The sequence below is a fragment of the Oncorhynchus keta genome, chromosome 7 (genome assembly GCF_023373465.1).
Source record: "Oncorhynchus keta strain PuntledgeMale-10-30-2019 chromosome 7, Oket_V2, whole genome shotgun sequence".
In the NCBI taxonomy this organism is placed as follows: Eukaryota; Metazoa; Chordata; class Actinopteri; order Salmoniformes; family Salmonidae; genus Oncorhynchus; species Oncorhynchus keta.
Window position 1 is genome coordinate 16903118 of NC_068427.1, and position 26124 is coordinate 16929241.

The 26124-nt window shown below is 43.8% G+C and overlaps 1 protein-coding gene across 1 annotated transcript in view; it reads right to left on the bottom strand.

Moving 5' to 3' along the window:
• The window catches only part of gpm6bb (glycoprotein M6Bb), a 49974-nt gene extending 30684 nt beyond the window's left edge, over positions 1–19290 (bottom strand). The window contains exon 1 of the mRNA XM_035773520.2: positions 19131–19290. Coding sequence (XP_035629413.1) covers positions 19131–19134 — 4 coding nt within the window. The 5' untranslated portion in view covers positions 19135–19290. The remainder of the gene's footprint in view (positions 1–19130) is intronic.
• Positions 19291–26124: the final 6834 nt, after the last annotated feature.

Here is a 26124-nt window from a genome sequence, read left to right on the forward strand (position 1 = left end):
ACGTTTCTGTAAGTACCAGCTTCCAAACATGAACTCCCTCCCTTTTACGTTCCACATTCGAACCACATGTCTCTATCCTTTCTGTACCCCAACACCACAAACATGTTTGTGGACTTCAGGACATTTCAGAGGCAGAAAGTGAACAGTTGTCGTAATTAGGGTCCAAACTATTGCGGTGCACAAGTTGATATGATATAAATATAATATCAGCCTGAAATGCTACTGTGTGTTTATCTTCTTAAAGCACCAGTGGAAAAGCTTTCCGTGAGAACAATCTCAACACTACCAAATATGTATCTCTGCCTGAAACATTACTTTGACACTACTTTGACGGCCTAAATGACTGTGAGAAGATCCGTCGGCCATACTTGACAAAGCAGGGCGTCACTGCGTACTCAGTACCAGTGTTAAGAGTGTGTGCCAGCCCCCTTGTCAAGGGCACAATCTGAACGCTGATGAAGCACAGTAGAATGCAGGGAGCTGCATTTGTGGCTCAGTCATTATGGCTCGGTCATTGTGGCTCAGTCATTATGGCGTGAGACTGGCCCTGAATGCTCCCTGAGTGCTCACTCACCCGTGAAAGACCTGCGCCCTGCTTGGCCCGTTCCCGAGGAAGGCGTTCTCATGGACCAAGGAGTTCCCAAGCCTTAAGCCTATGGCCTCAGCCCCGACACCATTCATTCATACACACTAACAACAGAACAGGCTCAGGCTCAACATACTATCTCCTTTTACTGGGACTGATGACTGGGTCAAGGAGGGTGGGGTGGGGCGCAGGGAGTTGTGAACATCCTGTCCCTTGTCTATGACAGACGGGACAGAGAAAAATCAAGTTTGATGAGTTGTGAGTTATGCGTAGCAGGCCAGGGTGGAAATATTCAAACATTCTGGTAGACTTTTATGCCAGGAAACCATGAGGCAGGCTTCGGTTGGCAATAACCCCAGATAACTTCACGCCACAGTAGACTGTGTTGACCTAATTTTTTGGGAGGACTTCATAAGTCAACATGCTCTATATTTCTGACGGCATGGTTGGCATGCTGCACCGTCCATTATGTCATTGATTTGTTTTGCATATCCATTCTGTTGTTTGTTGACCCATTTAATGTAAGTGGCTCCACAAGAACAAATGCAACACATGTAACATTGAGCCCTGTAGTTTATCTAGCTGAACAAGTCTCAACCTACCACTTATAGTTAGCCTAGTGTGCAGCGCACACATATATTGAGTCTACAAAACATATGCTCTTTCCATTACATAGACTGACCAGGTCAAATTCATTTATTTAACTAGGCAAGTCAGTTAAGAACAAATTCTTATTTTCAATGACAGCCTAGGAACAGTGGGTTAACTGCCTTGTTCAGTGGTAGAACAACAGATTTTCACCTTAGGGATTCAATCTTGCAACCTTTCGGTTACTAGTCTAAAGCTCTAACCACTACCTGCTGCCCACTACAGTCAACGTAGATGAAGGGGAGACAGGTTAAAGATGGATTTTTAAACCTTTAGACAATTGAGACATGGATTGTGCATATGTGCCATTCAGAGGGTGAATGGGCAAGACAAAAGATTTCTGCCTTTGAACAGGGTATTGGTAGTAGGTGCCAGGCGCATAGGTTTGTGTTAAGAACTACAACACTGCTGTTTTTTTCATGCTCATGTTTCCCGTGTGTATCAAGAATGGTCCACCACCCAAAGGACATCCACCCAACTTGACACAACTGTGGGAAATATTGGAGTCGACACGGGGCCAGCATCCCTGTGGAACGCTTCTGACTCCCTGCAGAGTCTATGCCCCGACAAATAAAGGGGGGGGAATCACTCAATATTAGGAAGATGTTCCTAACATTCGGTATACTCAGCGTATGTACCAAACCCATAACAAAATGCAGCCCGCATGTCCATGTAAAGGAGACCTTGCTAAGGTCTTTAAGAAAGCATTATTCAACGTGTATGTGTCCAATTAACCCCAGTAGTGTAGCTAATGTTGCCCAGTCATTGTTCTGATGCTCTGATGTACCGTCTGAGGCCCTTGAACCTGCCTCCTCTGGGAAATACCTCTCTTTTATGGCTGTAAAGCTGCTGTTTAAGAATATGTCCTCATTCATTACAGAGAGATTCATGTAGGGAGGAGGATACAACAACAGGCTTTCAGTCAGTAATGAGCCTCATTAAGGCAACGGGCTAGGACAAATGTGGAACTCACGACTGAATGGTCAGAATAGAAATGCAATCATAGTTTGAAAGCATTGTTTACCTCTTCACTCGTGAAAACGTTTGAGCTTACAGTGAAACTGACATGCTAGCTATAACAGCTGATTGGATAAAGTCAACTTTGTAAAATTCAAATGTACACAAATCCACAACTAAAGAACTGGGGAAATAAATTCCGTTCACACAACACCATGTTGTTTACACCTCAAGCCGGTAGCCTTTGAATGCTGATCAAAAACACATGGAATACGTCCAAACTCCTTCAACTGCTTGAGGGGACACTTCAGGGGCCACAGTTTGATATATTGTCAACCTCTTGCAAACAAACCACAGGGTCATTGTGTGGTAAATCACAATCACGTCATGCATACCAACACATTAGGCATTTGTGCTTTAAAACTCCAGTAGCCTGACAGGCGTTGTTTACACCATGTCAACATGTTGGCTGTGTTTGAAAGTTCATCACCTTAGCTAACCTTAGCTATCTTCTTCATAGATACTATGCTTCTCTTTAGAAACCCATATCTGCTGAAGTTAGTTTGATGTTTGACACACCACTCGTTGTGTTGTTCTCTCTGGTCTAGGAGACATTCTCTGCCTGGTGTAATTGCAAGCTAGTGTTTGACTAAATAATCCCCCGGACGTCTGACTCAGTGCTTCTCAAATTGCATGTTTGTGTTGCTGTCGTTTTAGGTCTGGAGGAAAGAAGAGAAGGGGAGAAGCCACACTGGGGGATGCCTGGCAGCCACGTTTCGCCTCTCATGTGACTCTACACTCCCAGAGCTGGCACCTCCAGCGGGCCTTTGGGATTGGCTGTGGTGAGCAGCACCAGATGTTTCACATTACCCGTGCTTCCTGTCTGTTCCACCTTGGAAACTGCCATCAGGCTAGAAGAGCCATTGGCTGGGCAGAATGCAGATAGCGAAGAGGATGAAAGCCTCAGGACCCTGTCTTCATTTTAACGCTGCCACCAGGACAAGGCTGGGTTAGAACTGCGTACATGTACCGTTGAAGTCGGAAGTTTACATACACCTTAGCCAAATACATTTAAACTCAGTTTTTCACAATTCCTGACATTTAATCCATGTAAAAATGTCCTGTCTTAGGTCAGTTAGGATCACCACTTTATTTTAATTCTGAAATGTCAGAATAATAGTAGAGAGAATGATTTATTTCAGCTTTTATTTCTTTAATCACATTCCCAGTGGGTCAGAAGTTTACATACACTCAAGTAGTATGGTCCGTCCATGTCATCTGGACCTGAACTTGGAGAGCTACATGTATACCTCGCTACTTGCTAATTGACTTGATAAGCGTCGCTTTTACCACAAAGAGCCTTGTCCAGGCCAGAGGCACAAGTTAAGGATCCCTCCTGAAGGTACCACATTTATCTGTACAAACAATAGTATGCAAGTATAAACACCATGGGACCACCTAGCCGTCATACCACTCATGAAGGAGACGCGTTCTGTCTCCTAGAGATGAACATACTTTGGTGCGAAAAGTGGAAATCATACCCAGAACAACAGCAAATGACCTTGTGAATATGCTGGAGGAAACAGGTACAAAAATATCTATATCCACAGTAAAACAGGTTATCGACATAACCTGAAAGGCCACTCAGCAAGGAAGAAGCCATTGCTCCAAAACCGCCATAAAAAAAGCCAGACTACGGTTTTCAACTGCACATGGGGACAAAGTTTGTACTTTTTGGAGAAATGTCCTCTGGTCTGATAAAACAAAAATAGAACTGTTTGGCCATAATGACCATCGTTATGTTTGGAGGAAAAAGGGTGAGGCTTGCAAGCCGAAGAACACCATCCCAATCGTGAAGCACGGGGGTGGCAGCATAATGTTGTGGGGGTGCTTTACTGCAGGAGGGACTGGTGCACTTCACAAAATAGATGGCATCATGAGGAGGACAATTATGTGGATATATTGTAACAACATCCCAAGACATCAGTCAGGAAGTTAAAGCTTGGTCGCAAATGGGTCTTCCAAATGGACAATGACCCCTGACCTCAATCCTATAGAAAATTGAAAAAGCATGTGCGAGCAAAGGCCTTACAAACCCGACTCAGTTACACCAGCTCTGTAAGGAGGAATGGGCCAAAATTCCCCCAACTTATTGTGGGAAGCTTGTGGAAGGCTACCCAAAACGTTTGACCCAAGTTAAACAATTTAAAGGCAATACTACCAAATACAAATTATAGATAGGTCCCATTGGCCTATATGTACTGTATGTTTATAGTTTTGAAAGAATACGAACCAGTAAGACACTCTCGTTACCCCAGAAAATATGGGCCACTCGAACAATTTGGGTTTTAAATCAAAACAAAACACATCACTATGGCTCACAGGGGTAAATGCAGCTCATTCAATAATTATTCTGGAATAGAAGAAGCCACTAATAGGAGCATTTGGAATTACATGTTCCACTCCACAGGCGAGCCATGGGTTCCTTTCTCTGCTCAGAAACCATTCCATCTTCTCCAGAAAGGTCTGGGAATTATTTAAACTGGAGAGGGAGGGAGGCTCTTCACAGAGAAAAGGTCATGAACAGAACTCTTAAAAAGCAATTGGCACAACCCTCTTTGTCACCAAGTGACAATAACAAACTGTATTTGACATTGAGCAGTACATAAAAAAAATTGGTGCTACAATTCTTCTATCATTGTCTTTGACTAAAGTACAAACAGGCTGATCATCAGGCTAGATCTACCCTTTCAGAGAAACTGTTTCCAGGTGTAAGCTCTGTGTGTCTGAAGACACATTTGGTAAAGGCATTAGTCAGGCAGCCGCACGGGTGGATGAAATCCCTCTAATCTGAGTCAATCTGTCCCCTCCGTCCTCACTGTATCTCTCTCTCTCTCTCTCTATCTGGGGAAGAGAGGGGCACATTGACACATCCCAGCCCTGCTAATAAAGCTCTAAGTCTCCGTGATGACAAACGATAATGGAACTGAAATTGCACCCACTTGTTCTGCTGATCTATAATTTCAGAGAAGACTCAATAAGCACAGATCTGAAGTGTGTGCTGTTCATTGGAGCTGAGCCATATACAGCACGAAACAGAACCTCACCTCAGTGAACTTAATCTCCTAAATACAATGTTCATCATCATAAGCCTTGTATATTTAACCCAGCACAAGGTTCATGGTACTGCTACTTGTATCATATATAATTCAAAAACTCATTGCTGTAATTAGTCAGCAGTAAACACTAATATTGCCAGCCATCTGCTGTATCTCCATCGTGAGAATACTGTGTTACTTGACTCTTGAATACTGTTTTCTTGCCCTCTTTATGCTACTTTCTCACGTCTCAGTACATCTGAACATGTCCTTCAGGCAACGAGAGGCACACAAACTTGACATTGTTAGCCAGCCATGTGAATAACCTCAGACTTGAGAAATCAACTGTGTACATGAATATTCATTAGTAACAACAGCTGCTCCTATAGAATTCAATATAAAAGTGCTGGAATTGAATTGATAAGTAGGCCTACCTCGCTATCTATGAGAAGGTTAGTATGGATCATACAGTTTGGCCATTGCCCGTGGCCAAGGAATTATAATGAATTTAATATTCCTTGCATGTATGAAAGCATGAGGTTGCTCATGCTCTAAATTTCATATAAGCCTGTATTCTATTAAGGGCAAAAATACACTTATTGTTCAGATAGTATCTCAAAGAAAAGTGCTTTACTTGTGTACCAATGATTTCCAATGAGACTATAATCACTTTCCAGAAGTTCCCATGCTGCAGCTGCTATGATTGTGCATAACATTATCTCTGATCAGGTCTTTAATTTTGCTACTTGTCACACAGGGGGTAGGGACATGCACAAGAGTACATGCGCACACACACACACACACACACACACACACACACACACACACACACACACACACACACACACACACACACACACACACACACACACACACATGGAGACATAATGAAACACAGGGACAAAACTCTCAGGCTAATCTTGGGGGTTTCCCATGACCACCCCCTACTCCCTCCTCCTCCCTCCTTCTCTCACAGCTGCTGGGAACTCTTTCTCTTCCAGCGGTCTCCGTATCGGCATACCTATTGTCTCCAGCATCACGCTGCCAACCTCTCACCCCTGACCCAACAGTTTACCCTACTCTAACTCCGGGGCTCGAGGCTCCCAGACATCTTTAACACGGGGACCTCCTTCTCCATTCAGCCCAGCCAGAGCCCCCCCCCCCCCCTCTCTCTCTATCTCCACAGGCCAGGCATCTAAAGGAGTGTCAGGATTCATCAGCAGCGCTATGACAACAGAGGAATGGATGGGGCAGCTCGCTTTAATGCCTTTGTTCTGCCACGCAGCACTCCTAACCCTCCTAACCCGGCTATGTGAGCTATGATCTGCATCCTGGAGTTGGATCCTGGAAGGACAAAGACCTGCTGCAACCTGAACTTGGCATTCCCACCCCGCTGCTGGCCTCAGGCACCAACCAGGAGACGCGTTGACCAGTTATCCTTTATTTCATTCGGACTAAGTGAATATAGGGTCACACAGGTTGTAAGATGAAGATGGAAACTAATCTATTTTATTAAGTGGATCATTACATTACTCTACACAGAGAATTCTCCAGTGTTATTTTTTTCAAAGAGTAGGAGTAGGTGGACCCATATACTCAGTGTTAAGTGAGCACACTACTTAGAGTAATAAGGCTTTATTACTTAACACTGAGTATATGGGAGTGCCCTGCCTTTCGGGTCAATTGTAGAGTTAACACCTATGACTGTATTTGTTAGTGAGAGAGATGGTTGTTGCATTCATCCATTCACTTGTCACTGTAGTGGTACCCTGTAAGGTCATCCTTTGTACTTTTAGTTATAAGTGCATAATTGTACCCCAGTTCATACAGGACCGCAAGTAGGGTCCCAAAATACCCACTGGTAGAGTAGAGGGAGCAGTAGTGAAAACACAGACTGTGGATGACCCATTTATGCCATCAGCCTCTGTAGTGTACTTCGAAATGTCTCCTGCTCTCAGCTGTAGCTGAATGTGTACATTAAACTATCCTGAAGGACACAACACAGTTTTAATCAACTGTTTGGTATATCTGAATGTGAAAAATAACAGACATCATTTTATAGACACTATAGTCTGCAAGCTGAATTCCAATTTCCAACTGCTCGGCTCATGCATCTGACAGTGCATACTTCAATATGTCCTGAAGCCATGCTGTTCCTCATTAGATTCACCCGTCCAATTGTGAACCACAGACGAAAAACACAGACATCCCTCAATTCCAGTGCCAATAGCCAAACATCAGGTCTAAAAACATAGCAAATGATCATCCCATTTTTTATGTTCAGAAAAAAACTGACCACAGCTGAAAAGCCAGCCAGGCGACTTAAACAGCTTTTGTTAAGCCTAAATGAAACCAGCAGCTTTGAGCTTGGTCAAGTCAAATAGATGACACACACACCCCCCCACACACACACACTGACGTCTCACCCTGTTCATAAAGCAGTGAGTATGGTGTAACAGAATAACTTTACGTCCGTCCCCTCGCCCATACCCGGGCGCGAACCAGGGACCTTCTGCACACATCGACAACAGTCACCCTCGAAGCATCGTTACCCATCGCTCCACAAAAGCCGCGGCCCTTGCAGAGCAAGGGGAACTACTACTTCAAGGTCTCAGAGCAAGTGACGTAACCTATTGAAACGCTATTTAGCGCGCACCGCTAACTAAGCTAGCCGTTTCACATCCGTTACACTGGCACGAGGAGAGAGGAAACACTGAATCCCACTTCTCATGCACATCTGGTTAATAAGGTCCAGTATCCCCAATACGGTTCTACAAAGCTCTTTAATTGGTCCCAAACCTGTTTGGGTAACAGTAAACCAGGAAGCTGGTCGCTCCCTATGTTCCAGATGTTCTCTCTCCTTCACTGCATTCTTTTTTTCATCTCAGCTGTGGCCTCTCTATTGTTACAGCATTAGTTTCTTATAGGGCAGATGTCCGACATTGAAATGAATTATGAGACATAGCAGCAGTTTAAATATCATACAGCACTGCTAACTCCTCTCCCCTGGTCTCCCTTGGTCTGTGTTGCTCACTGAACACAGTTACGGGGGTCAAGTTGTTTTTCAGACAGGAACATCTGGGATTTCCTCTCCCAGGCCCTGAAGCTTCGTTCTCATTGACATTCTCTTAGTCCAGGGCTTTGCAGCTCTCACACTGTTCTCAATGTTTTCGCTTCTCATTTCCTCCTAAATGAACTAGAAGGATACAAAATCCTCTCAGCTTAAATACTGTCCCATTAACCAAAGAACCATAGTGATGCTAGCTAGACACCAGCAAAAATGCTTCCGGTATAGTTTGGTCAAGATATAAATGTTACCAATAATATTGATCATTCTTTACCAGCCAACACACCAGATATCTTTCTACATCTCTCATATTTGTGTTGAGAGAATATGAGGCTCAGTCATGCGTCTAGATACTGTAAACTACATTCTTTATTCCAATTTTTCAATCCCCAAACAGTCTTAGTGGCAAATGTGATCCTTGGATACACAAGCTAATGGGTTTCCTGCAGCTGTTGCTTTATCCAGACAGAATGCTCCGCTATTCTGGATATTTTCATCTGCCGGGCAGAGGTGTCTTCTATGTCTATCAAGATAATCCTAGGAGGATGACAGGTGGACAATGTGAGCTTGACTCAGAGCCTTCATTCATTCCACAGGAAAAGCATTCCTAGCAGAACAATTCGGCTAACACGGTCAACCCTCTGAGACACTGGGGGGGAGGGGGGTCATCATGTGTACATTCTGTAACATCTAAGATGTGCTAAGAATATTCTTCAATTAAAAAGAGTTGGGCAACGTGTGTACATGATGACCTTTGGAATAGTTCAACTGATTTATCTCTTAAACGTATCTTTGAATAGCAGTGATCAATTATGACCTGGTTATAAGGACGTTGGTCTAATTAGTGTCTTTTCATTTGACATCTTTCCGTAAACATTGAACATTTGTGTACAGTATTTGGGGGGTTGGAATTTGCTTGATTGGATTTGATGAATATTAAACGGAGTTCTCTTTATTCACATAAAACGAGTCAAAAGAAGAGGATATCACTCTATCGAGCCATTGGCAAATTCCATCAGAATGCCAGAAGCAGTATCCATCCGCAGCTATGCAGCAGGTAAACACCACCAGATACGTGTTAAAGGGCTGTTAAACCAGATCTCACAAAAGTATTCTTGTTCATGTTGTCCTGAAGAGGCCCAGAGGAAGTATGAAAGGGTTAATTTAGTTTGCATTTAAAAGTCTGCTCGATACAGCGTACCCTTTTGGCTGCCTGTGAATGGCCCGGGGCAGGCCAGCATGCCTCTTCATATGGTGAACACCTCTTAGCGCTGCACTGGGGGAACCCCAGAACGCCTTTGTCTTACGGGTTGTTTAGCAGCAGTGCTAAAGGAGCCGAGCACAAAGAGCTATCTGTGAAGTTGTTTAATATTCTCCATGGGCACCTGGCCAACAGGCTGGTCCTACAGCCTCCTTCTGTAATTTTGCTTGCACATAGGATTCACAGTATGTTGCCTGTAAAAACAACTGGTCAATGTTTCTTTTAAACAGCCCTATTTTTTACCTCTATCTTGTGGGCATTCTCTTTTTATATAGCCATTGCTTTCGCCCGGAAAGGAGCAAGATACGTTAACCTGACAGCTGTAGTTTCTATTCCCCTATTTAAAGTCTGACATTCCACTGCTTTCATTTCTTCACATTCACAACGGTAGGTTAGCAGCTTGTCATAGCCTACTTGTAAATAATTAGTAATTAATGACCTTGATTTTCCTGTTATGGTGAATATAAAGTTGGCCACTCAAAACATTCTATGTTCTGGTAATTATATGAGCAGGCTAGACAAAGAAATCCATTATTCATTTGTTCATGCAGGTCCTCAAAAACATTATAAGACTAATCAAATGTATTTTCAAAAGAATAGCATAGCATTTGAGTTTATTATGTTACTGGTCTGCTGCGCCATGCAAATGAAATCAATAGTTATTTTTTTAAACAGACAAGAGACACACTTAGCCTACATTCCACTGCCCTGATCACAATCAACACACATATGGCCTATACTTTATTGATAAGAATTAATATAAAGGAATATAACAGAATATAATTGAAATAATATTTGGAACCGCATTAGAATCTGCTCTGTTCGATCATGTCCAGAATAAAAACCTCTGACCTGGACGAAACTCTGTAGGATGATTTCAGAAAGCACAATGGGGCTGCTTCGGTCCCATTGGATTTTATTTCATTATTTTGCCACATTGGATGTAATCACAAAATCTTCTTTCAAACTCCCCAACAGCTATTTTGGCTGATGACAGATTAGCGATTACTAGCGATTTGTAGTTTAAATTAGAAACTTATGCATATTAAGTATTTAAGCTGCAATACGTAGCTTTTTGGGCGACCCAATCAAATTTGCATAGAAAGGTGTGCTATAGATCTGTCCTTCTCTGTGAAAGCAAGCCTAAGAAGTGGTAGATCTGTTCTATGTGAGCTATTTCTATGCTTCCCGTCCTTAAATTTAGTTTTTGCGTCTTTTACTTCCAGTTATCATAAGCCTCAAACTTGAAAATAATATATTTTTGGTTATGGAAAATATATTTAACAGCAGTTTAAATGGCACAATGATTATACACTATACTTGCTTGTTTTGTCACGTAAACTGAAATTAGGCGATTTATTAGAATTTTTGCAACCAGGAAATGGCGGAGCGATTTCTACATAGAGCATATTTAACCCAGAATCTATTAGCTAAATATAAGGGCCTTTAAAGGGAAATGTCATATTCATCATGTCCAGTACCACCCCAACATCAAAGTGAAAATTGTGCGCTTCTATGTTTTGTAGTAAAGAAAATAGAGAAAGATAATGACATCATTGGTGTGCGTCGTATGATTTCAACCAATTATGAGTAGGCATTGCCTGCTAATTGGTTGATGACTCCTACCGAAGGTGGCTCCCCTTCCTGTTCGGGTGGCGCTCGGTGGTTGTCGTCACCGGCCTACTAGCTGCCACTGATCCTTTTCCCCCTTTCTGTTTATTGGTTTCACCTGTTTTGTGTTTAGGCTGATTAGTCAGGCTACGTTAACCAGTAGGTCCGCCAACAGTATGTTGATGTTGGGGTGGTGCTGGAGATGAAGACTTTAAATACTTGACGAAGATCCGTTTAGAATCGAAAAGCGGTGAATTGGGAGCTTTAAAAGTGTGAGGGCCTTCTTTTTCTGTACTACTATTCTTTATTAGCCCAGCACCTATGTTTTTAAAGATGTGCGTATGACCACAAACTTGCCTTTAAATATTTACCCATCAAAGTCAAGAGAAAAAAGATGAAATGGCAGTGTGCATTCCCCCAAGCTAAATTACAAAGCATTTCTGTGACAATAGACAAGAACAGCTCAAGGACAGAACTACATACATTTAAATGGAGAGAAAAAAATGCATTCAAAGCATTTCTGTGGTCGACAAGGACAAGTTTGATGTCGGACAACAACAGAATGTTCATAATTCAATGTGTGCCAAAGACGGTAAGATGAAAGGCGAGGGGTTGGCGGGACTTTTAAATACATTACCGCAATCATGGCTTGGTTGGTTGGCAGTAATAAAAGTACAGGTTTTGTTGCAATACCTTTCAGATATAAAGAAAAGGTGTCAAAAAGTAGGTGGCATGATAAAGTAAGCGGAAAAACGTCTAGGTATGAAAGGTATATAACAGTCCTCCACCACCACAATCCATTCCCAGTCTCCCACAGCGTACTGTGTTCTGGGGGTATTTTCTCTCTGGCTCTCTGCAGATGACCCTGGAGGGCATTAGCTGGAAGCTCCAAATCATTTGGACTCACTTGAACTCTGTTGCTGCTACCCTAACTGCCATCCACAGTCAAACAGTTATTTTTTTATTTAAAAAAATATATATATCCATAAAAAACTGAACTAAAATACAAACAAAACAGATCAAGGCTACAACATGAGAAGTTCAAGCGGTGGTCTTGAACAAGGTCAGAAGACGATGAGAGATACTGACCGCAGTATGTTGAAGTGTGTTGAATGGCTCCAATATTTCACTTGAGCTGTTGACAGCGAAAACACCTCAAAGGGTCTGCCAGTTGTCTATTTCAGGCACATTATAAAATGGAAGGTGAAAGATTATTGGGGCTGCTTCGGTCCTATTGGATTTGATTATTTTTCTTTCTCTGCAGAGATACAGTACGATTTCGTACTCGTATCATTAAAATACTGTTGCTCCCACAAAGTTAAGATACAAATCCAAAGGAAGTAGTCTGTCTTGTTAATTGCATCAGCCCCATTTTTTGACGACACAATCACTAACCCCCATCTCGCCCTCTGACCTACTAGCTAATTTACTGGCCCAGATCCTGATCGAGTACTGAAGGGTTGGGGCCTCTGGGTTACTAGTATAGGAAATGATGTCACAACCTACAGATACCTCTGCCCCCTGGTATCAGTAGCTAGGCATGATGCTGTCTATCACTATATACCAATTATGTCAAGCCACTATTCCTGACCCTGAAACAAAGTGACTGTTATGCCCTAGCCTATATACTTTATGATCTGTGTAGGCTATTTGTTTAACCGAAGCTTGGCAATAGTTCTGGGTCATGTTGGAAATGGTTATTGATTTCCGTCGCATCGATACAGTCCCCAAGCGTAGGCTGGCCTGTTCAATGAGGGTGTGAATGCACATCAGCACTGTGTCGGTCTGTGGATACTGTCTGCTTTGTGTCTGTCTGTGGCCCACTGTCTGCTTTGTATCGGTCTGTGGCTACTATCTGCTTTGTGTCAGTCTGTGGCCCACTGTCTGCTTTGAATCGGTCTGTGGCTACTATCTGCTTTGTGTCGGTCTGTGGCCCACTGTCTGCTTTGTGTCGGTCTGTGGTCCACTGTCTGCTTTGTGTCGGTCTGTGGGCCACTGTCTGCTTTGTGTCGGTCTGTGGTCCACTGTCTGCTTTGTGTCGGTCTGTGGCCCACTGTCTGCTTTGTGTCGGTCTGTGGTCCACTGTCTGCTTTGTGTCGGTCTGTGGTCCACTGTCTGCTTTGTGTCGGTCTGTGGTCCACTGTCTGCTTTGTGTCGGTCTGTGGCCCACTGTCTGCTTTGTGTCGGTCTGTGGTCCACTGTCTGCTTTGTGTCGGTCTGTGGTCCACTGTCTGCTTTGTGTCGGTCTGTGGCCCACTGTCTGCTTTGTGTCGGTCTGTGGTCCACTGTCTGCTTTTATGTCGGTCTGTGGTCCACTGTCTGCTTTGTGTCGGTCTGTGGTCCACTGTCTGCTTTTGTGTCGGTCTGTGGCCCACTGTCTGCTTTGTGTCGGTCTGTGGTCCACTGTCTGCTTTGTGTCGGTCTGTGGTCCACTGTCTGCTTTGTGACGGTCTGTGGCCCACTGTCGGCTTTGTGTCGGTCTGTGGTCCACTGTCTGCTTTTGTGTCGGTCTGTGGCCCACTGTCTGCTTTGTGTCGGTCTGTGGTCCACTGTCTGCTTTGTGTCGGTCTGTGGTCCACTGTCTGCTTTGTGTCGGTCTGTGGCCCACTGTCTGCTTTGTGTCGGTCTGTGGCCACTGTCGGCTTTCACCCAGGCCTTCTGGAAATGTTTGTGTGGACCACACATTCTGTGCTGTACAAAAAAACACTGATACAGACTGTTTGTCCACAGACAGGGATGACAAATATCCCCTCAGCTAGGCTCGGGCCACTGCCAGCATACAGAGTATCTGAAGACACTTTGTCCATCATGGGTTTGTTCATGTTATATAAGGTACTTCATACTATCAGGATGCATTTTTTATTATTATTAATAAAAAGGCTATTGTAAAAAAGTTTTTGTTACTCTGGAGGTAATGTTCAATAACAAAAACTCACAGTTTAATTTCTTTTTAAACAAGCTCAACAACAAAAAATCTCACAGTCAATGTCTTTATTATGACCGACTATGTCAAACGGAACAAGTGTTCTGGAGGAGGCAGGATGTACTCATTTACATATCCTGGATATTTTTAGGCATTCTGATTCCACCCTGTTTCCAGCACCAATGTGACAACTCTCTAACAAGGGTGAACTCTGGAGGTTAGCACAGTGAATCCCCCCCCGCGCCCCCACACATCACAGTGGAGCAGTGAATAGGCCCTTAATAAAAGTGAGGGGGACGGGCCATGCTTGAGCAAGCATTCCCACTCAGGAACTTCTGTTCCTATCATTTCATATCACAATACACAATGGCCCTCTTTGTGACAGGAGGAGGATTTATTAAGCTCAACAAATTAACATGAGCGCTTGGACGGAGCTGCAATGTTGGTGCCGGGCAATCAACCATCCACAGTGAAGACAGAGAAGAGAGGATAAGAGATGTGGACGAGTGGAGAGAATGAGCAGTGAAGAGGGGAGAAGGAAAAGAAGAGAAGGAGGACAGACAGCAGGAGAGGTGGGAAGGTGGAACAGGGAGAAGAAAGAGGAGGGGAGAGAAAGAGAAAGGGATTGAATAGCAGAGTTTATTTGGTTGGACTAAGTGGTTTCACATCAGAGCAGCTCAGATTGTCTGAGAGGATATGTGGGCCTCATCTGCTGCTTAATTGCCAAAGATGCTCGGTAAGATCCTCTGCCAAATGGAGAGAAGCCCAGAAATCATTAAATTATTTCAACAAATACCTCATTAACATGGATATTAAGCATATTTGATGCCCGCAAACCCATAATAAAGAGTAATGAAAAATGGTAAATGCTGAAAATGAAATTGTCTAAATAATAACAACAAAAACATACAGTATGTGGAGAGACGGGGGTGAAATTGTGGTTGGTGAAACATAATAAACAAATGGTTGCATCAGTGTCTGAGTAAATGTGTTATTACATCATCCTTTCTAACGTCATCATTCCTACACAGGTGCTAAAATGACAGCGGTCACATGTGAGAATACCAGGTATTTGAACAGAAAACAAGCCAAACTACGCCTCTGCAGACTTCACAAAAATGTTGATGTAAACGTTATTCATGAGCTGTCCCCTGTTCCAGTATCCATTATCTGGAGTGGGCCTGGCATGGACCAGCTGTGCTCCCACAACACAGAGATAACCTTGAATCCTGATCAGAGCATGGGGACAAATGATCTCACCCTCTGTTATTGCTCAGGCATCGGTTGACAAGCCGCTGATTCTGAGAGCAAAAAAAAACACTCGCCCAGTGGCATGACGTTCAAAGATGTGGAACCTCTCCTTTCCTCTCGTCCCTCTCAGGATGCAGGGTCACTGCACAGTCGTGTGCACTGTGTATATAACCATGTCAGAGTAACCCTGCTTGGTGTGACAAAAACAATCTGACACCTTCCAGACATCCCAGATGGTTGCACAAACACCAGGCAAACAGGCCGTTCAAAAAAAGTCCCAAGGAGGGACAACATCTGAGATAGATCATTTCCATGAAGCAGAAAAAAACTATATGTCTGTTTTCTCTGTTGGTGTGTCAATGTAGTCAACAATGACATTCTGAAATTACAGTCAATGGAGACACTGACTTTGGGATTAAGGGAGATTAACAACATTTGGCACAAGACTTATGTCACCACTAAACTCTACCCGTAAACCATGAGTAATAGAGATAAGCCAATCGGATGACAGACAACAGCACCCATGAGATGTTTAATCAAATGAGTCTTTTAAAATTACATTATTGATTTGGGTTAGCAATCAAGTGATTTTTTTCTCTCTTTCTCCGATTACAGTCATAAACAATGGTGCAATGTTTAAATCTTGAGGTTTGACGCCAGTGGTGAATCACTCTTTCCAGAGAACAATTAAGTACAGATCAAAACAGTTTTTGGAGTTCGAGAGTTTCCATGCAGGAAAAACTATTTTTATTTTTTTGGCTATCAAGTTCTGGCTCAGAGAGGAATTGTTCGGAGTCAAGTAAGTCCATAATTCGCTGTATTTGATTAGCCTTAACTCCTGCAGTCACAAGACAGCCCTAAATGTGAACAAGCATATAATTAAATTGTCTCTATAAAATGGAAAATGACAGGCTTGTAAGTTTCCCCTTTTCGCATCTGCCCCTTCTCTCCTTTCAGAGTTTCTATAAACCAGCAGTAGATCAAGAAATGGCAGAAACATAATGATCCCATCTGTAAAGTACTTTGACTAATGAAACAGCTAGAAGCCACTCGTAGGCCCCTGTGTTGCAAACAAAAACGTAAGTTCTTAGCTGCTGTATTGCATAAACATGCATGATCCTCACAAGCACTATAAACAGTTATCCTTCCTCAATTATATCATGGTAATTTCCCAAGGCGTGATAGTTTAGATCCCATAATAGTGTTGCATGAGTCCACAATCTCTACTCTGGGCTGTTGGCATGGAGGAGATGCATAGCAACAGAGGCCGATGCTGAGTAAACAGGTGAGAGTCACATGACTATAGAGCTGAGTAGAAGTTGGCAGAACATCTGGAACATCTAACTCCATGCTGCTTCCTCACTGAATTAAGTCTTGGACTTCAGAGGTCCCAGTCAGAGCCAAGCATCCTCCCTCATTGTCCATATATCCACTGTTATAAAACCTCTTTAACACCATAGAGGCATCAGAGAAACAGTGGGGAATGTTTTAAATGTGACACCGCCTCCATGAGAAAGTCACCAGTGAATCCATTTAGACAGTGCCAGTAGCCTACAGTCTAATGTCTGAAGGGCATCATCTATTCTCCGTGTCCTCAAGGCATCCTGTACTTTTTGGGATGTAGTCACCAGTCCATGCCTGCATTCCCATGAAGCACGTAGAACAAAACATATCCCTAAACAGCTGTAAGACATTCATTTCATTATGCAAAACAGGTCAACCATCAGAACCACTGGAAAGATCCTCGTGCTTGTTTGCCACAGTTCCACAGTGATAATATAGTCAACAACACATTACAGGCTGTTAGATCACGTCTTATTAGTCTTTCTCGTGCGTTAGGGATAACATCTTCGGGAAACGTTCAACAACCAAAGCCAATACCTCATTATAAGAAGCTCACCAGCACTACTACACTCAATGGTAACTTCTCATCCCTATCCCTCCTTGGGGACCTATTGTCTTAATGTCCTACTGAGAGACATATGAATGTGAACAGAGCCTTGAGGCAGTGGACAATGGTCAATTGCAATGCAAGGCAATATCCTCTGAGAGAGAGAGAGAGAGAGAGAGAGAGAGAGAGAGAGAGAGAGAGAGAGAGAGAGAGAGAGAGAGAGAGAGAGAGAGAGAGAGAGAGAGAGAGAGAGAGAGAGAGAGAGGATGAGGGGCCTATTTCACAGGGGGTCAGTCTACTCTGCAACTTGCAATTCAGTGAACTACCCTCGGCATCAACAGCCACTAAAGTCGCACACAAAGGAGAAGGGCCAAATTAGGAACACAAAGAGGCCACTGTGGGAGCTTCATAGGGAATTAATGAATGCTGATACACATTCTCACACTGACAGTGTTCTCTCCTCCCAGTCCCCCCATAGCCTCAGCTGCACCACTGCAAATCAACAGGCTTATGTGAGAGCTCTATTCCATTTGTTTTCTTAGAATCCATCTATCCTGTGAGAGGGAAGGCTCAGTTCCCCCAATAAAAAAAGCAACATATAGGCCTGCCTTGGAGAGCATCAACAATCTATTTGTGCATGAATGAGAATGATTCTACTCCTATTATTGAAGGACGGTGTGATATGATATTAAGAACACAAAAGACACTGACTATAGCTTAACAGTCTCATAGGCAATTCGGCGGTAAATGAGAGTGCTCTTTCTCAATCTATACTGTCTGTCCCATCTGGCCGACAGCCTCTTAGAGCCCCAAAGCCCATAAGTCCGCTGCGAGCCTTTAAGAAGTTGCTGGATATCCATAGCATTGGCGCCTAGCTCCCTATTGCCAGGCAGGCATCCCCTGGGTGGAAACACAGATGGTCAACACTTGGGACTGAGTCAGAGAGTCAAGTAGGACACAGGAATTACACCCCAGTACAACTCCCAGCCCCTCACAGGCACGACACTGCATCACTTGCCTAGCCTGCCTGAGACAAGTGTCGAAACTTGATGGAGGGTGTATAGTCTATGGACTCTACGTTGGTTTTGATACCCAAATGCTATAGCATAATATAGGTTTTTGTTTATAGACTAAAACTGAAACTCATCCACTGTCCGCCTACACAACTCTCAAACTCGCTAGTAACAGCTCAATATATTCATACTGAATTGCAAACCCAGATGTAGCTGCAAATAAAGCTCCACGGATATTACACCATCAATTATTCAATAACAATCTGAAACATCTCTATATAAGCTGTTGGAGAATGCATTTCCAATCCATCAACTAAATGATATAGTCAAAACATTATGATCTCTTCAATCAAAACCAATCTACACTGGAAAGTTGCTCATACAAGATGGCATTATAAACATGTATTTGTGAAACTCATTTACTCATTTATAACTCATTTAGTTAGTGGTTGAGAAACCAAAGAGAAATATGAGGAATGTACTTCCTCAGACAGCTGATAGTGATGTGGGTTATCAACTCCAGTCGGAACTTCTCAGCCCATGCCGAGTTGCGCCTGGTAGTAGGGAAATCTTTCCAGACTTATCTCCCTTTAATCGTCTTGTGTCGAGTTGGTCAACTACTCTAATGCTGATAGCCTACTAAACCGGGTCAGATAAAAATAAATTGGGTGGAAAGTATTGTAAACATGACACTTTTAGATGTTGTTTGCGCGGAGAGATCACTTTGGAGGACCAAAAATAATCAACAATCACGGAAAAAGTGGTCAATCTAAAACGTATACGTCAAACATAAACATTTATTTATATTTCATTTTGAAACCTACCCATTTTTAGTTTCCCAGAGTTTCCGAAGTTGAGGAGTCTGTTAAAAGATCAGCTAACGGGTGATGTTGCGTCGGGAGATGCACAACGAACGCCTAACTCGTCCACAAAGTTGTTGCTGCACCGCGTCCCATTTGGAGACAGGCTGAGTGACGTCACCACCGGAGGATTAGTGTGTAGGTCTGGGTAGGACAGGACAGCGTAGTGCAATGGCCCCTTAACCCTCCAGAGGACAACTGTGAAACGTTTGTTGCTCATTCAACCCCAGATACTTTATCTGTGTTCAGCCCTGTTATGCAGCATGCACAACATTCTTATGGTGGTCCAGATAAAAGACCACTGGTCTAAATTTAGATCAATGAAAATGTGCCATTGCCTGAGTAAAGATGATACCTGGGTTAAATTATCCACATAATGCCTTAGCTGAGATGTTTTGAGGGAATGTAATAAACGTGTAATTCCAGTGAAATAACACAACAAGTTATACCCCAAAAATTATATTTGTCTGGTGAGAGAGGTTTAGCACTGCAGGGTAAGCCAAGGCTTATTCTCAATGCTGCAGTATCCTGTGATGTACCCCTGAAACTCCCAGTAATCCAATATTTTGGATAAGGTGTTAAATTGTCAGGTCAGCTAGGCTGTCCTGTGCAAGAAAGACAACAAGGACAAGGAACCAATGACAGATCAGAGGTTAGCCCCAGACCACCCTTAGCCGATTTGCCACCAACCAGTGATACAGCTATCTTCAACCTAGCTTCCTTTTCCTATGAAAACTCAAAGTGGAAACTCCGCTCAGGCTTTTCTTTTACGCCTGCTAAATTAGGTTAGCCACCGACTTGCAGTGTCAGTGAATCCAACCTGCTGTCCACTGGTGTAAATTCCAGTCCTTCTGTTTCTGGAGCCCGTAGCACATGTTACAACAGGTATATTTCACTGGTCATCCCCAAAGCCAACTCCCCCTTTGGCCGCCTTTCCTTCCAGTTCTCTGCTGCCAATGACTGGAACGAATTGCAAAAATCCCTGAAGCTGGAGTCTTATATCTCCCTCACTAACTTTAATCATCCCCCCCCCCCCCAAGATGGCGTAGCAGTGCAGACATGGTTTGTCGTCCTCTCGTTTACTTTTTGCAATTTTCATCTTTTTTTTGTATATATTTCAATTTATTTTCAATCTCTTTTCTATTTTTAAATTAAATATACCTTCCGGTACGCCGCCTCACCTTTTTTTAGACCTTATAGCCAGAACCTCCATCAGAAGCTAGCCATCAGAGGCTAACCAGCTAATTAGCTACTAGCTATCTAGTCATTATTAGCCACTGCTAGCGGCCTTTACCTATTGCACAGGCACCAACAGTTTTTTTTTACCTGGATAATACCTACCAGCCTCGGACTGTTTTTCTCCAATACAATGCCGGATTCCTGCCGTAAACCCTGGACCATTACTCCTGATCATCACAGCTAGCTAGCTGCCACCGAGTGACCTAGTCCCAAAGCTAGCCCTGATCCAGGCATACCGCACGGCCTACTCTGTGATCACCCGGCTACCCAGCCTCCCGGACACGGCTAGAATCCACTACTCCATCGGGTACTTGCCGTAAGCTCTGGACCTTTACAGCGGATCATCGCTGCTAGCTAGCTGCTACCGAGTGGCTATAGTGGCTAACTCCCCTGCTCCGAAGCTAACACCAGTTAGCTGTGAGCCAGGCGCATCTCCTGGCTAGCAAACTAAATTACTACAACTACAATACCTCTTTCTCCATCTGGCCCGGACCCTTTATCGACACGGCGGCCGGCATACCACCACGACTGGTCCGCAGATGTAATTCCATCCACTGTGCCCTCAACCAGCCGTTGCCAGACGTCGGAGCAGACGCTTCTACTTACCCCGGCCTGCTGCCTTTAAATGCTGTGTCTCCCGCGTACTAGAGTAGTAATGACTACTCCGCGGCTTACCTGTTCCATCTATTGCTGTTCACGGGACCCTATATTCACTTGGCTACATAGCTGATGCATGCTGGACTGTTCATTTATCACGGTTCTCCATTTTGTTTATTTTTATTGTTGATCTGTCGGCCCTAGCCTCGAACTCAGGCCCTGTGTGTAGTTAATCGACCCTCTCTGCCCATTCATCGCCATTTTGCTTGTTGTTGTTGTCTTAGCTGATTAGCTGTTGTTGTCTTACCCGTTGTTGTCTTAACTAGCTCTCCCAATCAACTCCTGTGATTGCTTTATACCTCGCTTTATGTCTCTCTCAAATGTCAATATGCCTTGTATACTGTTGTTTAGGATAGTTATCAATGTTTTAGTTTACAGTGGAGTCCCTAGTTCCACTCTACATGCCTCAGATTCCTCCTTTGTCCCACCCCCCACACATGCGGTGACATCACACAGTATAACCAGCACATCCAGAGATGCAACCTCTCTTATCATCACTCAGCACCTGGGCTTACCTCCACTGTACACGTACCCCACCATACCCCTGTCTGCACATTATGCCCTGAATCTATTTTACCACGCCCAGAAATCTACTCCTTTAATTCTCTGCCCCCAACGCACTAGACGACCAGTTTTGATAGCCTTTAGCCGTACCCTCATCCTACCCCTCCTTTGTTCCTCGGGTGATGTGGAGGTTAACCCAGGCTCTGTGTGTCCCCATGCTGTCACACCCTGACCTGAGATATCTCTGTTTTCTTTATATTTTGGTTCGGTCACCGTGTGACTAGGGTGGATACGCTAGTTTTTGTATTGTCTAGGGGTTTTGTATTGTCTAGGGTTTTTGTATGTCTAGGGTTTTGTAGGTCTAGGTATTTGTATGTTTATGGTGGCCTGATATGGTTCCCAATCAGAGGCAGCTGTTTATCATTGTCTCTGATTGGGGATCATATTTAGGTAGCCATTTCCCCTTTGGTGTTTGTGGGTTCTTGTTCTATGTTTAGTTGGCTGTCTGCACTATTCATATTAGCTTCACGGTTCGTTTTGTTGTTTTGTTCGTTTGTTCAGTGTTCCTTTTTTTAATAAATTAGAATGCATGCATACCACGCTGCACCTTGGTCTCATTCGTATGACGAACGTGACACATGCAGTCTCATTTGTTGACTTCCGTAATCGAAAAAGCCTTGGTTTCATGCATTTTAACATCAGAAGCCTCTTCCCTAAATTTGTTTTACTCACTGCTTTAGCACACTCCTCCAAACCTGATGTTCTTGCCGTGTCAGAATCCTGGCTTTGGAAGGCCACCAAATATTCTGAGATTTCCATCCCCAACTACAACATTTTCCATCAAGATTAAACTGTCAAAGGGGGGGGGAGTTAGCTTGCAAAGTCATGTCATACTTTCCAGATCTATGCCCAAACAAATTATTCTAATTTAAAAAAATAATCTCTCCAGAAATAAGTATCTCACTGTTGCCACCTGTTATAGACCCACCCTCAGCTCCCAGCTGTGCCCTGGACACCATATGTGAATTGATTGCCCCCAATCTATCTTCAGAGTTCGTTCTGTTGGTTGACATAAACTGGGAAAAACTTAACACCCCAGCAGTCCTACAATCTAAGCTAGATGCCCTCAATCTCACACAAATAATAAAGGAACCCACCAGGTACAACCCTGAATCCATAAACATGGGCACCATCATATATATCATCCTGACCAATTTGCCCTCCAAATACACCTCTGCTGTTTTCAACCAGGATCTCAGCAATCACTGCCTCATTGCCTGCATCCGCATCCGCAAACGATCACCCCTCATCACAGTCAAACGCTCCCTAATACACTTCTGGGAGCAGGCCTTTCTAACCTGACTCGGGTATCCTGGAAGGATATTGACCTCATCCCGTCAATCGAAGATGCCTGGTCATTCTTTAAAAGTAATTTCCTCACCATCTTAACTAAGCATGCCCCTTTCAAAAAATGTAGAACTAAGAACAGCTTCTATTCTAGCCCATGGTTCACTCCAGACCTGACTGCCCTTGACCAGCACAAAAACATCCTGTGGTGGAGTGAAATAGCATCGAATAGTCCCCGCAATATGCAACAGTTCAGGGAAGTCAGGAACCAATACACGCAGTCAGTCAGGAAAGCAAAGGCTAGCTTTTTCAAACAGAAATTTGCATCTTATAGCTCTAACTCCAAAAAGTTTTGGGACAATGTAAAGTCCATAGAGAACGAGAGCACCTCCTCCCAGCTGCCCACTGCACTGAGGCTAGGTAACACGGTTACCACCGATAAATCCATGATATTTGAACATTTCAATAAGCATTTCTCTGCGGCTGGCCATGCTTTCCTCCTGGCTACCCCAACCCCAGACAACAACCCCCCGCAGCTACTTGCCCGAGCCTCCCCAGCTTCTCCTTCACCCATATCCAGATAGCAGATGTTCTGAAAAAGCTGCAAAACCTGGACCCGTACAAATCAGCTGGGCTAGACAATCTGGACACTCTCTTTCTAAAATTATCTGCCGCCATTGTTGCAACCCCTATTACCAGTCTGTTCAACCTCTATTTCATATCGTCCGAGATTCCTAAAGATTGGAACGCTGCCGCGGTCATCCCCCTCTTCAAAGGGGGAGACACTCTAGACCCAAACTGTTACAGACCTATATCCACCCTGCCCTGCCTCTCTAAAGTCTTCCGCAGCCAAGTTAACAAACAGATCACTGACTATTTCGAATCCCACCATACCTTCTCCACTGTGCAATCTGGTTTCCGAGCTGGTCACGGGTGCACCTCAGCCACACTCAAGGTGCTAAACGATATCATAACCGCCATCGATAAACGACAGTACTGTGCAGCCGTCTTCATCGGCCTGGGCAAGGCTTTCTACTCTGTCAATCACCTCATTCTTATCGGCAGACTCAATAGCCTTGGTTTCTCAAATGATTGCCTCGCCTGGTTCACCAACTACTTCGCAGACAGAGTTCAGTGTGTCAAATCGGAGGGTCTGTTGTCCGGACCTCTGGCAGTCTCTAAGGGGGTACCACAGGGTTCAATTCTCGGGCGGACTCTTTTCTTTGTATATATCAATGATGTCGCTCTTGCTGCGGGTGATTCCCTTATTTATTTTAATTTTAATTTCACCTTTATTTAACCAGGTAGGCTAGTTGAGAATAAGTTATCATTTGCAACTGTGGCCTGGCCAAGATAAAGCATAGCAGTGTGAACAGACAACAACACAGAGTTACACATGGAGTAAACAATAAACAAGTCAATAACATAGTAGAAAAAAATAATCTATATAAAACCCTCCTTCCGTGGCCTCCAACTGCTCTTAAACGCTAGTAAAACCAAATGCATGTTTTTCAACCGTTCGCTGCCCGCACCCGCCCTCCCGACTAGCATCACTATCCTGGATGATTCTGACCTAGAATATGTGGACAACTACAAATACCTAGGTGTCTGGTTAGACTGTAAACTCTCCTTCCAGACTTATATTAAACATCTCCAATCCAAAATCAAATCTAGAATCAGCTTTATATTTTGCAACAAAGCCTCCTTCACTCACGCCGCCAAACTTACCCTAGTAATAATATAATAATAATAATAAAACTGACTATCCTACCGATCCTCGACTTTGGCGATGTCATCTACAAAATAGCTTCCAATACTCTACTCAGCAAACTGGATGCAGTCTATCACAGTGCCATCCGTTTTGTTACCAAAGCCCCTTATACCACCCACCACTGCATTTACATTTACATTTAAGTCATTTAGCAGACGCTCTTGTCCAGAGCGACTTACAAATTGGTGCATTCACCTTATGACATCAAGTGGAACAGCCACTTTACAATAGTGCATCTAAATCTTTTAAGGGGGGGGGGGTGAGAAGGATTACTTTATCCTATCCTAGGTATTCCTTAAAGAGGTGGGGTTTCAGGTGTCTCCGGAAGGTGGTGATTGACTCCGCTGTCCTGGCGTCGTGAGGGAGTTTGTTCCACCATTGGGGGGCCAGAGCAGCGAACAGTTTTGACTGGGCTGAGCGGGAACTGTACTTCCTCAGTGGTAGGGAGGCGAGCAGGCCAGAGGTGGATGAACGCAGTGCCCTTGTTTGGGTGTAGGGCCTGATCAGAGCCTGGAGGTACTGAGGTGCCGTTCCCCTCACAGCTCCGTAGGCAAGCACCATGGTCTTGTAGCGGATGCGAGCTTCAACTGGAAGCCAGTGGAGAGAGCGGAGGAGCGGGGTGACTGCGACCTGTATGCTCTAGTCGGCTGGCCCTCACAACATATTCGTTGTCAGACCCACTGGCTCCAGGTCATTTATAAGTCTTTGCTAGGTAAAACTCTGCCTTATCTCAGCTCGCTGGTCACGATAACAACACCCACCCATAGTACGCGCTCCAGCAGGTATAGCTCTCTGGTCATCACCAAAGCTAACACCTACTTTGGTCTCCTTTCCTTCCAGTTCTCTGCTGCCAGTGATTGGAACGAATTGCAAAAATCACTGAAACTGGAGACTTATATTTCCCTCACTAACTTTAAACCTCAGCTATCTGAGCAGCTAACCAATTGCTGCAGATGTACATAGTCCATCTGTAAATTGCCCACCCAATCTACCTACCTCATCCCCATATTGTTTTAATTTGCTTTTCTGCCCTTTGCACACCAGTATCTCTACTTGCACATCATCATCTGCTAATTTATCACTCCAGTGTTAATCTGCTAAATTGTAATTACTTCGCTACTATGGCCTATATATTGCCTACCCCCTCACACCATTTGCACACACTGTAGAAAGACAATTTTTTTCTATTGTGTTATTGACTGTATGCTTGTTTATTCCATGTGTAACTCTGTGTTGTTAGTGTCGCACTGCTTTGCTTTATCTTGGCCAGGTCGCAGTTGTAAATGAGAACTTGTTCTCAACTTGCCTACCTGGTTAAATAAAGGTGAAATGAAAAATATAAAAAATAAAGAGGGGCTGCTGTGGGGAAGCACACATTGCCATTCACCATCGATCCAGTGCATTGCTATCTGGTATCCAAGGAGGCCACAGTGCTCTCCA